General features: G+C 34.4%; 1 protein-coding gene across 25 annotated transcripts in view; it reads left to right on the top strand.

Annotated features, from left to right (window-relative positions):
• The window catches only part of FAM76B (family with sequence similarity 76 member B), a 177,743-nt gene that overhangs the window by 12,377 nt on the left and 149,645 nt on the right, over positions 1–15,721 (top strand). For 22 of the 25 annotated variants that reach the window (XR_005375415.1, XR_005375412.1, XR_005375414.1 and 19 more), the window contains one exon: positions 2,155–2,256. Coding sequence is in view for 17 of the 25 variants with exons in the window: in XM_038568241.1 (XP_038424169.1) it covers positions 2,155–2,256 (102 nt within the window). In the remaining 8 variants the exon portion in view is untranslated. Of the gene's footprint in view, positions 1–2,154; positions 2,257–7,392; positions 10,066–15,721 lie in introns of those variants that run through there. The other 3 variants (XM_038568252.1, XM_038568257.1, XM_038568256.1) reach the window with 1 other exon arrangement.

The following is a 15,721-nucleotide window of genomic DNA, read 5'->3' on the forward strand; positions in this document are numbered from 1 at the left end:
ACTTTGTTAACTTGAGCAGAATGCTTTCACATCTCTGGTCCTGTTTTTTAAAAATGGGAATATTAATACTATTTCAGGAGATGGTCATTACGATTGAATGAAAATAGGAAGTACTACAGCTCCTGCCCTGTATAAGTGCTTGTAACTGCTATTACTGATGTTGGGTCATCTTTGACGATAGAACCAACTTTTGTACTTGTTTATAGTCTTAGACTTTTCTTTTTTGACTTATTTCAAATATACAGTAGGAAAACATTAAAAACATTCCTTTAAAATTATGAATAAGCCTTGATTATGAGTATGTGTATGAATTATTTCTATTTCTGAGTATCTGTAGTGGTAGTTGAATCTGAGCTTGGCATTTAATAACTTGTGTTAAATTTTCTCACATCTTGATGGTTAGTGGATTTAAATTTATTTTAATACATTTGTACCTTACGTTAAGCAAATTCAGTATATGAAATTTAGGATTGATGTAAGTTAAAAATAGGATAGTTATGAGTGTCTTATTTTTTATGGTTCCTTTTAACAGAATTTTTTGAATTAATGAGCTTTTATTGAAATTTGTTTTATGCATAAAATTTTAGGGACATTTCTATTGCACAAATATTTATCTATATTACTCTAAGTAATTCTAGGTAAAAGTTGAATAAAACAGTAATTTTGCTATAAAGCAACAATTCCAAAACTAAGTTAATAATGCATTGTGGAATTCGACTTTTTTAGATTTTTTTTTTCCATACCTGACTCTTCTGTGTTAGTGCAGTTTGTTGAAAGTTTTCTGCTTTTGTTAGTGTTTTTTCAAAAAAAACAAAAAACAAAACAAAACTAGTAGGAACGGAAATAAGCCATGTTGTAAGGAAAATAATAATTCTAAGCTTAAAATAGCTATATATTTGCTATTTTCTCTTATAATGTAAATCTACAACAACCAAGATATTTTCTTAAGTTTATTTCACTTTATTCAATGACTTCTAGAACCAGCCATGTATCCTCAAGTGATCATGAAAATACAAAAATGGGTAAATTGGGCATAATCCTTATCTTCTAGAAATTCATAATCTGAAGGCAACACACAGTTGAGTGACAAGAATAATTATCTTAGCTGATCTGATGTGAACTGACATTTCAGAACAGGAATTCCTTTGTAATGTAGAAAACAGAGAGGGAATTCAGTTATTCTTTGAATTTGGCAAAAGCAAGGGCTTTTATTCAGACAATAAGAATATAATACATCATAACTTCCTTTCTCTTTTTGCTGTTACATATCTTTGAGTTTACTGGCTAGTAGGTAATTACAAAAAAGAACATTCAAATCTTTAACATTTGTACATAATGAAAAACCATTTAAAAATAACCAGAAGCTGCTTCTCCATGGTTCTAACAACATAATGATATAATATGAACTTACCTTTTAGTTTGAAGTCCTAAGGATTTTGTATTTTATGTATGTCATTGATATTTAAGAAGAACATGTAGCTTCCTTAAACCACTGATTTTTTTTTTCTTACATTTGTCTATGTGAAAATTTTAAAGTAACTCCCTTTTCTTTCTCATTCCGTGTTAGTTGAGCTTCTGTGCTTTTTTGTTTTATCTCAAGTCTTGGGTGGTATTGGATACATAATTCTGGACATAAATTTTAAAGTAAAAGCAATATAGCTCATGGTTGATAAAACCACTCCTGTTTGTACTTGCCCAGTGTGAAATTTTCTTCTTTTGTCTTTGAAAGATTATTTTAACCTGAAATTACTATTAACATTTCTTTGTTTATATATGATGTGAAATATGTTGTAATTGACACAGTTTTTCCTGGTATTAGCCATTAAGCTTTCCTGTTGGTATACCAGTTGCCAAACTCCGTGTCTATTAAAGCCATCTGTAAATTGAAAAAAAAAAAAAAAAAAAGGCATCTTCTCAAAAGTTTTACTGGTAGTTCAGTATTATCTTACCATTACAATATACTGTAGTAAAATAACTTTCATTTCACAAAACAAATTCTAAATTATAAATTTCAGGAAACTGCTAACATCTTCCACTTCTATAATGAACTGTGAATTTATAATGAAGAATGTTTAAAATGATGTGTTTGTACATTATTATATTTTTTACATGTGCACATATATGTATTTATATGCTTGTTTGTCTGTCTCTCAGTTAACTGAACTAAAGGCGGACTTTCAGTACCAAGAGTCAAATTTGAGAACAAAAATGAACAGTATGGAAAAAGCGCACAAAGAAACTGTGGAACAACTTCAGGTAAATGACATTATTTATATGAACTGTTAGGCAAGGAGGGCTAACCTACTTAATTGTTAATAATAATATTTTAGACTAGTATTAGTATCCCTATCTTATGTGTATTTGGTGCAGTTTTAGCTTCAATTTTGACTTTTTTTTTTTTTTAGATTTTTTTATTTGAGAGAGCGAAGAGGGTCAGCAAAGAGCACGAGCAGTAGAGAGAGAATCAGATCCCCACTGAGTGGGGAACCTGATGTGGGGCTTGATCTTAGGACCCCAGGATCATGGCCTGAGCCAAAGGCAGATAAATGACTGAGCCTCCCAGGGGCCCCTGATTTTGACTTTTTAACTCCTGCTTCCACTAAGAATTATTGCTTGAAATCACTCAGTAAGGTGATTCAGGATATTAATTCTGAAAACTTTTCCTAAACTTAATATGGGGTTTTCTGAGGATCCCAATGGAGTACGTTCATTGTGTGAAAAACAAAAAAAATTAGATCGGATTCATGAAACTACGGTGGAAATAAGGTCTTTAGTACACTGTGCAATCATTCTTCCTGTTTCCTCCCAGATAATGGGAAGGAGGTGGGTGTACAAAACCAGTTCCCAGGGACCTCAAGTGGAGGAAATTTATGCTACATGCAGTGATGAAAGGCAAAAGAGTGCACTTTAACTGTCGTACTGTGATTTTCAGGGTGCCAAAGAGGATTCTGCTGTGTGCTGCAGCAGGGAGCCTCTAGTGACCTAGGCCAAGGCCAGCCTCCAGGAGTACTGCAAAGTATACTCAGGAGGATTTCAATATACAGAGCAACTGAATGGTGAAGCCAACAATCACCATAGTGTCAAAGAGGGTGGTATCTGATGTCCAGCATGCAGAGATAGAGAGCATCCAGCAGGGATACATGTTATTTCCTTATTTATTTAAGGCTTTTCTCACCTTGATTTCAGAAATCTAGAAATCAGACCACACTAAATTAATTACATGTTCTTTTGATTTATACATTCTGATGTCTGAAGAATTAATCTTTGGGTAACAGGGTTTTAAATTTCAATAGTTTGAAGTCTTAAAATCCTACAGGATGCATGCCAGCACATAGACTTTAGACTTGATGGGAGAGTGCAGCTTGGGAAGGAAGCGAATAATACTGCCCTGCATTTTTTTTTTTTTTTTTATCATTACAACACTAGGGTACATATGCTGTTTCTACCTTTTGGGTTGTATTCCTCATACTTCTTTGAAGGTAGCTTAAATTGAATGAAATCGTAAAATGTACCTAGGAACCTGCTAAAATCTGAATTACAGCCGTATTCTTAACATTGATCTTAACATTTGTTTTGAAGACAAACCTTGTAGAACCTGGCACATAGTAGGCACTCAATTTGTTGAATGAGTATTGATTTATGGAAGTGTCCATATGCCTTCTTTCCTGAGAAATTGTCCATATAATTGGGGTTCTTATACATTATCATCCACCAGTATGTGTTTGTTTTATGATTTTCTTATTTTTCTCATTGAGTTATTAATGTTGAAGGATTACTTGGCAGCATAATTTTCTGCATGATGATCTCTGATTTAAAGTGTATAACCAAAACTCTGGAGTAAATCCAGAATTGAGTAACAGAAAAACTGTGAGCAATACTTAAATTTATGATAAAACTTAGTATGACTCACTGTCCAAAAGAGCAATTTGTTGTTTTACTTTGTTATTGTAAACAAAGGGGACCTCCTCTTTGACATCTTAGCCTGATCGGTATCTTAAGCCTAACTCTTCCTGGTCAGTAGCTGAACTTTGATGTGATAGAACAGCAACTAGTATTTATATAGCAGCATAGTATCTGTAACATGATACCACATAGGCTGTGTTATTTGCTTTTTCCAGTAACTGAGTTTCCATTTTACAGATGAAATGGTGGTCACAATCAGAACTGACATAGAAACCTACATCTTGTGACTGAGATTAAACTTTACTTCTCTTGTGTTCCCGCCCCTTAGGTCACTCAGGTTTCTGTTCCTTGTTATCAGATCACTTCCCTCTGTCTTTTTTGTTAATTGCCAGAGATACTCTGCTGGTTGTGTACCCTCTCTTAACTGTAGTCCCTTCAGCAACCATGTACTAAAAGGGTTTTCTGTCCAGTTGGGAAACAGTTAACTATTTTTCTTTTTGTGATCACAACCCTGTAGCAGGGTTGTCTAAAGTAAGAATTCCAAATAAAAAAAAATATTTTTATTTAGGAACTATGTTAATAAAGGGGAAAAGGGGACTAAGATTTGAGTGCCTGCTATGTATCAACCTCTGTGTTAGGCTAAGTGTTTTATATATTTGATTAGTTCTTTTAGCTCTTTTTGAGGTGGTGGTGAAGTTCTGTTTTATCCGTGAGAAAATAGATTCCAGGTTTACATAGCAAGATCTGTGTTACTCCAGATATCCTTTCTTTTAGGCCACTGTTTCTAAACATTTTTAGCTTAACTTGTTAAGAGTTTTAAGTTATTTGATTTTTGCAGGATGCATAATACAGAAGTAACGTTAGGATAAAAATTTTGAACATGTACATAATTTTTACATTAAAATATATTTTTAGTGTACCTAAATTAGAATAAGACAGATTTGGACTTACCTCCATTTAACAACGGATACGTTTATTTCAACCTAAGGGCTTTTTTTGTTACATAATTTATCAGCAAATAAATTTATTAGTGCTGCATTTAGGAGATTGAGTATATAAATGCAAATTGAAATAGCTGCTAAAAAATTAAAAGGGAAAACTGCTTTCAACACCTAATGTTTGATTTCTTGTGTTTCATACTTAAATTATGAAAATTACGAACTCTTGGATTTTTGTCTTTGTTTCCTATTGATGACTGAGAAAAGATAATTTGGATATTAACTTTTTAATGATTTGGCACGTCCATATAAAAGGTTTTGGATAAATATACCTTATATATCTGATGGTGATCTCTTTGAGGCACATTTGTGAACATACTGCTTTTTTTATGGCCTTCATTAATCTGTATTTTAAGATTTCTGGTTTTGGGGCAGCCCGAGTGGCTCAGCAGTTTAGCGCTGTCTTCAAACCAGGGTGTGATCCTGGAGACCTGGGGATCAAGTCCCACGTCAGGCTCCCAGCATGGAGCCTGCTTTCTCCCTCTGCCTGTGTCTCTGCCTCTCCCTCTCTGTCTTTCTCTCTGTGTGTGTCTCTCATGAATATATAAATAAAATCTTTAAAAAAAAAAAGATTTCTGGTTTTGACAGGAGAGTCTATGTAGTTAGAAATTAAATAACATGTAGTTGACAATAAAAAGAAAACAATTTAAAACTATTACACTGACTAGGATTGGTCAGCTGAGTAATAAACCAGTTGATCTTAAGTGTACTCACTTGACTTACCACTAAGTAAGTTAGTGCCAGGCATTAACCAGGCATTCTCATTATTTGTCTTCTGAGTTTCTCAAACTTTAATTTTAAAGGGAAAATGAAAATCTTTTTAAGTTCTTTACAATTTTATAGATTTAAAATTGGAATTGAATTTGAAATATAAACTTTTTTTTTTTCCTTAAAGAGGACTGGGGGTGGAAGGACAGAGGAGGGAGAGGGAGAGAGCCTTAAGCAGGTCCCATGTCCAGCACAGAGCCTGACGCAGGGCTTGATCTTACAACCCTGAGATCACAACTTGAGCTGAAGAGTCAGATGCTTAACCAACTGAGCCCTGTAAGCACCCCTGAGATTGAAACTTGTCACCTTACTTAACTAATTAATAGGGAGAAATTGCTGTTAATCATGCAGTCAGACATAAAAATGGTTAGATTTGCAAATATGAGATCATTCTAAGAATATTTGTATTTAGGAGTGATAGGCATTAATAGGGGAGAGTTTGGTTGAAGAAAGATGGGGGAGTCAAAGTACAAAGCTTTGGAAAGGTTTATGTTTCATGAAACTGGCTTAAGATGGTGTACAGAGAAGGCGCAAGGTGTTATCTTGCCACCCAAAGGCCAAAATTAGAGTAGGAGATGAAGCACTGGGATTTACAAAAAAAAAAAAAAAAAAAAAGTATTATGTAGATAATAAAAAGTCTTAAGACTTGTGAAGGAAAATAAATGGTTTTCCTAAACCGGAGGGAAAATCTTGTTGCTTTTAGGGCAGTGCTCAGATTCTTGTCTATGGTAAACACTCTCCACATTTTGGCTCAAAAACTCCACAAAAGTGTTTGATTGTTAATGTATTTGTGTATATCGAAGATTTTTTATTACCTGTGTGTCCACAGCTAAGAGATCTTAACAGGAAGACAAAGGCAGTCTCATAGTATGAAAATACTCATTGAAGGTCTGTCTTTACACACTCCTCTTTACTAAACACTGGTAATTTTCACAGTGCATTGGCTCAAGGACAATGTCTTTGGTGTGTGGAATGTTTGAATGAAGTGCACATTAAATTCAGATCAATGGCAAAGTGAAACTTGGAATCTCTGAAAGATCATTTCATCCTTTCAAAGATATGAAAATGATGATGTATAGATGTTCAGATTACATCAAAGCCAGTACCTAATGACTGTTATGGCAATTCAAGGAACAAAAATGAGATCAAAAAAGGCATTCCTGATGGGTGCTTCAAAAAAAAAAATTATATGAATAGCATTAAGTTGAGAGGGTCCATTTGGCAAAGTGATAAAAATGTGAATATTTTTGCAAAAAGGACCTCTTTTGCTTATTCTATAAATTAGGTAAACATCAAATGGAAGACTTGTGCAGTTTGTTGGGCAGTATTTCTTCTGAGTCATTGAGTCATTAATTACAAAATTTATTTTCATAGTTTTCATTTTATGTTAACTTAAAGAGCCAAACATTTTTTCTTATTTAAAATTTGACCCTTTCTTAATGGATTGTCTAAGTTGCTATTTTTCTAACTGATTGTATCTTTGGACAACAATTCTATTAATATCGACATTTACAAAGGGGGCTGATAAACCAATCTAGAATTTTGATTCTCCATTATACAGCATTAAACAGATGAACCTTAATACACCAACTCTTTCATCTGTTCTTAGTGTCTCAATGATATCTTGTTGTGTAAGTGAAAAGCATAGCATTAATAAGTAGTATTCTTCAACATGACTTATATTTCAAGCATTTTTCATCTTAAATGTTTTTGTCTCCCACAGGCCAAAAACAGAGAACTACTCAAACAGGTTGCAGCATTGTCAAAGGGTAAAAAGTTTGACAAAAGTGGAAGCATACTAACATCCCCTTGAGAAAGTAGTTACTCATGTATTTCTGCTGAAAATGTAAATTTGAAAAAAAATTCTGTGAAGCCCTTAAATTCTGTGTAGTGGAGAAATATTTTTGCACACCAGATGAATTGGCGTGTTTCCTATTCACTTTTGTAACTGATATATAGCATTTTTTAAGTTGTAAAACGTTCAAATAAAACTTCAACTGGTTTGAAGTTACTTTTTAATTATTTGATATCCAGGAACTTTTTTGCCAGCAATAGTATTAAACACTTGTAAAGGAGTGCATGGGTAGTGCTCTTTATAAAATGCAACATGCAATAATAGAGTAGATTACGGTTTTCAGAAGTCAGAGCAGCAGGGTTTTTGGTTTTGTTTATTTTTTTGTTTTACACTATGCTAATTTCAGAAAAACAGTTTTCAATTTAGAAATACAAAAACTTTTTAAACAAGGAAAATGGTAAACACTGGTTTTTTGGTAATTGTGTTTTTACTTTTCATCAACATGAATTTAGGAGAAAATCATGGTGCTTTTATTAAATGAACTTCAGAGAATATGTAAATATGTTTTTAAAAGTTACACCATTAACTTTAGTTAGTAAACTAGTATTTTCATTATTGGTATAAGAATTAATGTTTATTGTACAGTATCCAAGGTAAAATGTGTTGTTTTGTACAAACTACTGTAGATTTTTACTTACAAGTGCCTTTTTGCCACCTAATGTTTTTATTTATAGGAATGCTGATCTTTTGTACATACAGTTTGTTTTAAAATCATGTTTAATAAATGTTTGTATATAAATGCATATGTACAGAAGCCTATTTCAAAAGGAAATCTAAGTAAAATGTTTGAGATTGCATTAAGAACTGATAATGCATATGGACTCTAGATGATTTTGTGGTTTGTTTCTGTGTTATATGAGAAGCTGTTGGTCACTGAATTCATTGAATTATGTAAAAATACTTCCCCAAAGATTTGATTTTAAATCATTTCTGATAGAGTAATTTTATTTTTTATGTCATTCATATGGCTTCATGTTCATATTTTGTGAATTACATGTTCTCTATTTTTCTTTTATAAAAGTTTTTAAAAATTTATAATTTTTCTGCAGTGGTCCATATATCTGCTTTCCCTATAATATGTGGTTATCTAAGTTAATATTTATGTACACCATACTTGATTTGTAAGTTTAAAGCAAATCTGGAAAAATTTAAATAACTTAAATCAGATCAGTCCATGAGTATCTTTGAATAAATTGGAATCTACTGTAAGATACAGGCACTATTTATAAGAAAAATATATCAGAGTCTTTAAAATTGTCTATAAAAGATTAAGGTAGGTTGGGATAGGTTATGTAAAGTTATTGACTATTTTCTGATCCAGTGGTTTTCAGCCTTTAATGGAATTATCTACTTAATAAATGCCAGTTCAGATTTTTAGTTCAGTTGTAAAGCATCAAGCATTGCTAGATACACTGTATAGAGTGGGAGAGAGTTCTTTCTCTTAGGAATTTATGGGCAAGGATAAATTTGTTTTAAGTAAACTGTTAACTAAAGTAGTTTTTAAGTTGTTTTTAAACAATGATTATGAATGTCAGGTCAAAGATCATCTTTCCTCAGAACACCAGGTGATTATAATAATTGTTTTTAACATAACTGATGTTTCAGGAGATTATTCCTATAGTTTTCCATTATACATTGGTATCAAGTAATTCTTTGTCTAATTTGAAAACATTATCTAGGGTTATTTTGAAGTAATAGCAAAAGATTGAATCAGTCAGACTTGGAAAAATTAAACCAGTTTATTTTTATGAGCTCTTCATGCAATAATCTTCCTAAATTTAGTGCTCTCAACAATGATAGATAATGCCTTCTTAACACAGATTTTAATATTTGCAGGATTTGCTAAATTCATAAGATAGTCATTACCTTTCTTTAAACTTTATAATGTTTTATATTGTGGTTTCATAGCCATTTATCAATCCACAGTGCTCATTATGATTTTAAAATAAACTGTAATAGTTCTTATAACTTGTTGGAGCTGCTACTAAAAACCAAGGTGCCCCTCCCCCCTTTTTAGGAAACAGATTAAAAATTGAAAATCAGTCTAAATAATTAAGTTTTGTAAATTCCAAGGCTAAAACTTTTTAGGGGCTTCACAGTATTTAGTCCTAATTAAATGCCCTCTCTTTATTCCATGACCTTGTTTTATAACGTAAGTTTTTTTGCAATTGTATAAACTAGTAATTGAGTCCCAGTCCTGGATCTGTAGTGTATTGACATAATGAGCTGATATTCTTTAAATGTGGACCTGTAAGGAGATACTATGGTGTGCTGTATTGTGCTTTTTAGCCCGTTTTCAGCTATTAATTAGCATTTACCAGTGAGGGTCATTTTGGCCCAAGTTATTTATGTATTAATAGCCTGTGAATATTGCAGTTCTTTTTAGATTGTATTGGTCTAAATATGCATTCTCTGGTGAACCTGGTAAGCTGTTCACATGTATAGACTATTGAAATACTGTACTTGTACACATCTGACTGTTGACATTTTGTACTTTTTTTCTAAATCCAATATTTCACAATAAAAACTCATCAAAAGTTTTGTATTAGTTTCCTATTGCTTCGGCAACAAATTACCACAAGCTTAGTGACATAAAACAGCAAAGATTAATTCTCTTACAGTTCTGAAGGCCAGAAATCCAAAATCAGTTTTACTAGGCCAATGTCAAATTTCGGCAGGGCTGGCTCCTTCTGGAGGCTCTAGGGGAGAATCTGTTTTCCTGTCTTTTCCAGCTTTTGGAATTATGTTCCTTGCATTCTTTGGCTCTTTGCCCCTTCCTCCATCTTCATAGCCAAAAATGTAGCATCTTCGAGTCTCTCTACCTCTGTCATCATTCAGTCTCTCTACCTCTGTCATCATTCAGTCTTCTCTCTTTGGTCGTGGTATCTCCCTCAACTCCCTCTTAGGAGGACATCATTGGGCCCACCTGGATGATCAGGAGTCTTCAAATCTCAAATAATTGGTAACATCTGTAAACTTCCTATTGTCATTATAAGGTTACCTATTCCCAGAGGTTAGGTCGTGGACTGGGCCTGCCAGAAGCTTCATTTACATTTTCCCAGTGTGAGGCTTTGAAACAACAGATTTGAGAGAATTGGATCAGGCAAACACATTCAGTTTTGTTACATGTTCACTAAGACTGCTTTCATGAAATGTCTGTTGAGTTATTTTATTGAGATATTTCAAAGCAACAATAAAGCAAATCAAGGTAGATGTCGTTATGTTTTTGCAAATTTTGGAACATGACTAAAACCAGCTATATTGTTTGATAAAATGAGCTAAAGACCTGATTTATAGACCTTTATGGTCTATAGACCTATTCTAGATCTTTATAGTTTAGTTGAGGAGACCATATACATGAAAAAAATATCTGGAACTTAATTATGAAATGCAGTAAGAAGCTAATAGCTTTTAGCAAGGGCATTCTAAATATCACGGGAAAGGTAAGTCTTAAGTCATTGCTTTCTCAAGCTTGAGCATACACCATTCACAGGGTGGGATGTGTGTTGTTGGACCTCTGCCTCAGTTTCTTGAGTCCGTAAATCTGGGATTGGTCCCAAGAATTTGCATTTCCAAGCTCCCAGGTAATGCTAATGCTTCTGGCCCAGAGCCCACACTCAGAACAAGTGGTGTATTTTAAAAAAGCATGAGAAGTTTGAAGGGATAATGAGTAGAGGACCTTCTGAGAAGAATTGTGGAGTGAACTTGGAAAAATTATTTGGAGCTACATTTTAAAGGCAGCTTAGGTAGTCTCTACTAGAGTTTTGAAAAGGAACTGACATAAGACCAGATAATTAAACACATTGAGATTGTTAGGTATCATTTTCTCCAACTGCTTTATTTTGTCACCAAGTAAGTGGAGCAGGAAGTGGTAAATGACTTGAGTATTGACTTTTATTAATGTCGTGCCATTTTCCAAAAGGAATTTTGAGATAGTTTGGTTCAAGTAACTTGTACCTAGACAGTTTGCCACACAAATGAAAATCAGTGTTAAGGAGGTATGTGTTTAGTCCTCTCAGATGTAGCTAAGAGGTTGAGGATGATGAGAATCCCCAATGGGATATCCATTGGATAGGGCAGAGAAAAGCTTCAATTCTAAACAAGGTCTTGGCATATAAGGTGCAGAATTTGTTTTAAAAAGACAAGGGGATTGTAGATGGCAAGCCCAGTGGTTTTTCTCTCATGTTTGATGGTGGTATAACTGCATTTGGAATTTTTTTGCTAGTCACCATGTTTCAAGAAAAATGCAATCTGAGAAGTTATATGATTAGAGGGTTGAAAACTGTATTTTAACTAAAATGATTGACTTGTTTCTAAAATAAAGAAGAAAAACAGCAACTGTGCAGAAACTGGGTCAGAGGAATGGGTAGATGGTTCATAGGAAAAATGCAGATGGTTTTTAACCACATGAAAAAATAACCGTACTCATAATAAGAAAAGAAAAAATTAAGAAAAAATTACAAGTGTATGGAGTTGACCATTTCTCATCTATAGGTTTGCAGTATTCCAAGTCTGACAACATACTTTGTTGAGGAAGTTGTGGGGAAACATACTCTCTGACATCCTGGTGGCCATTGCAAAATAGTCCAATGGAGTTTTAATAACAGGCAACATTACATATACATGTTCATGCTTTGATCTAGCAATCCAATTTCTAGGAATCTATCCCAGACATTGTCTTAAAAAATGAAAAGATACAACTCAAAATTATTTGCAGTAGCAGAAATAGGAAACAGTCGAAATTAAAGGATTAATTAAAAAACTTTGGTACATCCATATAATGGAATCTATGTTGCTGTAGAATTTACTCAGCTACTATGTTGTTGATGTGAGAAAAGCAAACTAGATGATAGTATGTTGTAACATGTTAAGAAGGACAGGGCTGGGCAGCCTGGGTGGCTCAGCAGTTTAGCGCCGCCGTCAGCCCAGGGCGTGATCCTGGAGACCCGGGATCAAGTCCCACATTGGGCTCCCTGCATGGAGCCTGCTCTCTATGCCTCTATCTCTCCGTCTCTGTGTCTCTCATGAATAAATAAATAAATATAAAAAAATTAAAAAAAAGAAAACAAGGCTGTACACAGACACACAAAAATAACTGCTTATATTTTTAAAAAATTGAAGGTTTAACCATAATTGTTTAAGAATGGTTACCAATAAGGGATAGGGGAGAAAATATGTTGGAGGGGACACCATTAGAAATTAGACTTCCTTAAACATACCACATTTTATTGATTTCACTTTGGAGTCATTTAGATGTTTTTATGAAATTCTAAAATAGGGGCACCTGGGTGGCTCAGTGGTTGAGCGTCTGCCTTTGGCTCAGGTCATAATCCTGGGGTTTGAGATGGAGTCCCTCATTGGCTTCCTGCATGGAGACTGCTTCTCTCTCTGCCTGTGTCTCTGCCTCTTCTGTGTCTCTCATGAATAAATAAATAAAATCCTTAAAAAAGAAAATAAAACCATTCAAATGTAATTTTTAAATTTGAGTATAGTTGATACAATGTTACATTAGTTTCAGGTATATATGGCTTAGTGATTTGACAAGTTTATGCATTGTTATCTATGCCCACCACAGTGTAGCCACCATGTATTGCCTTACAACACCATTGCAATATCATTGACTATATTCCTTATGCTGTGCCTTTTGTTCCCATGAATTCTTTTTTTTGAGATTTTTTTTTTTTTTTTTTATTCATGAGATACACAGGGAGAAACACAGGCAGAGGGAGGAGCAGGGTCCCCGCAGGGAACCCGATGTGAGACTCGATCCCAGGACCCTGGGTTCATCACCTGAGCCAAAGGCAGGCACTCAACCACTGAACCATGCAGGTGCCCCTATTCCTATGACTTATTCATTCCATAACTGGAAGCCTGTATCTCCCACTCTCCTTCAGCTGTAAACTAAAACAGTCTTTTAAAAAAAGTAATGAAGCAAGTGTACCTAAATAAATAGCCAATTAACACAGTCTAGTTGCTGTAAAATGCAATAATGTGTACCTCTTTAGTGGGATATGTTCTAATGTAAAACAAAAAACCCTGCAAAAATAATTTTACACTGTTGACAGTAATCACACTGTTGGTGGCAGTGTCAGTATTGTTATTCTAAAATTATGGCGTGGGTTAAAATTTTGTGGGATAAATAGCAAGTGAATAATTATGTGATAGTCTATTATTTAATTTGTTTCTCAGGCCTGGGATCTTGGCTAAAGAGAAAAGAGCTGTATTTAACAAAATCTGTGTCATGTTTTTAATTAGAATTATCAGTATAAACCAGATATTTTATCTAGGAAAAAAATTGGCATATTTAGTTGGAAATGTATGCACCATCTTGTCATGCCAGATAGGAAGAAAGCTACCAAGGACTATTTAGTTTGCTCTCAAAAGACTCATAAGGCAATTGGAAGATTGCACAATTTGAACTTCAACATAAAAAGCCATAACTGCAATGTATTGAACACTAAATATATTTTAAATACATGAATTCAAAATAATACTAAATAGACAAATATGCCACATGAAAAATAAAGCATTAATTGCTCGCCCTTAGAGGATGCTAGTGAGGTAACTCATTATTTTAAAAATTGGTAAACAGAAAAGAATATTTTCTATAGTTCTCATACAGATTGTATCTCTGGGTACATAAGTAGTAGTAAATGAGGGAACATTCTCTCTGAAAAAGCATTCCAGTTAATAAGTGAAAAGGGGATGTTGAAATTACAATATCATCATTTTGCAACTTCAAATGAATTGATGGAATAATAAGCATTATTCATACTTAGGTCAGCTGCTAAAAATACACAGACACATTCACACTCTCCATTCCTATCTGGTATCTCTGTTGCTCACTGGTCATTCTCAACAAGGAAGCAGAGAGTGATCTTAGTAAATGATGTCATGGCATGTCGTCCCTCTATTCTAATGATTCGCAACTTGGTGTTGTTTTGCTTCCTTGGGGACATTTAGCAATGTCGTAGACATTTTTCATCATCAAGACCGGTGGTTAGGGGAGTGGGGGATTTGCCACTGATGAAAACTAAGTAGAGGTCAGAGATGCTGCTAAACATCCTATAGTGCAGAGAAGAGCATCCCCCGCCCCAAACAAAGAACGATCCAGCCCCAAATGCCAATAGTGCTGAAGTTTAGAAAACTTGTGCTACTCTGAAACTCAAAAATGGTTTTGCTCTTACAATGGCCCAAAGACCTTTGACCTTCACACAAGTCTTTCTGCTACAATACAGCTTTTATGGGCTGTCAGTGAAGCAGCTACCTCTTCTTTAATTCCATGATTTAAGTTTTAAAGAGGAAATGAAATGTATTGAAGAGATTACCGTTTTTGCTTAAATTCCTACTTCTGCCCACTAGGTGGAGCACGTCACTGCTAAATAAAACCACACTGCTGTTGTAGAAAGGCCATGAGAGTCACTGTGATAAGAGCAAGCATTTCTCACAACTGCCCTTTTAGCAAGGTTTATTATATATGATAAGAAGCAATTGTTTTTCACAATTCCACTGTACAATTCTTCAGTTAATGGGTTGGCTCACACACACAAAAATGTTTAAACATGTTTGTCTTCAGACAACTTGTTTTTGAATTCAGAAGTATTAGGGACGCTTGGGTGGCTCAGCGGTTGGGTGTCTGCCTTTAGCTCAGGTCGTGATCCTGTGGTCCTGGGATCAAGTCCTACATCAGGCTTCCTGTGAGGAGCCTGCTTCTCCCTCTGCCTGTCTCTGCCTCTCTCTGTGTCTCTAATGAATAAATAATTTTTTAAAAAAAGAGATTTAAAGACTTTTTAAAAAATGAATTCAGAAGTATTACTTTTTAAAGAGTTCCTTTAAAGATTTATCTTGAATTTTCATGCACATTTCTCTCTCTCTCTCTCTCTCTCTAATGTCAGTCCCACTTTTGCCCTAAGCACATTTGTTTGGCCCTTCTTCCTTATACTTGTGAGGGAGTTCCTGTACCCAGTACAGGTGCAACATAATGGGTCAAGGAATCAACAGTTCTAAGTCTGAAGCCCATCATCTCCAATTAAGCTAGGCCTCTTAGGTTGGCAGAGACACTGCAGAGATGGGTTTGGCTCTGTCAACAGTGCCCTGGAGTCCTGGAGTTATTAATACACAGCCTGTGCAACCATGAATGATGGCCTGGGATTTGGAGTACCCATTGGGCTGGAATGGTATGCTCTGAGTCAAGCTA

This window comes from Canis lupus, chromosome 21 (assembly GCF_011100685.1).
Source record: "Canis lupus familiaris isolate Mischka breed German Shepherd chromosome 21, alternate assembly UU_Cfam_GSD_1.0, whole genome shotgun sequence".
In the NCBI taxonomy this organism is placed as follows: domain Eukaryota; kingdom Metazoa; phylum Chordata; class Mammalia; order Carnivora; family Canidae; genus Canis; species Canis lupus.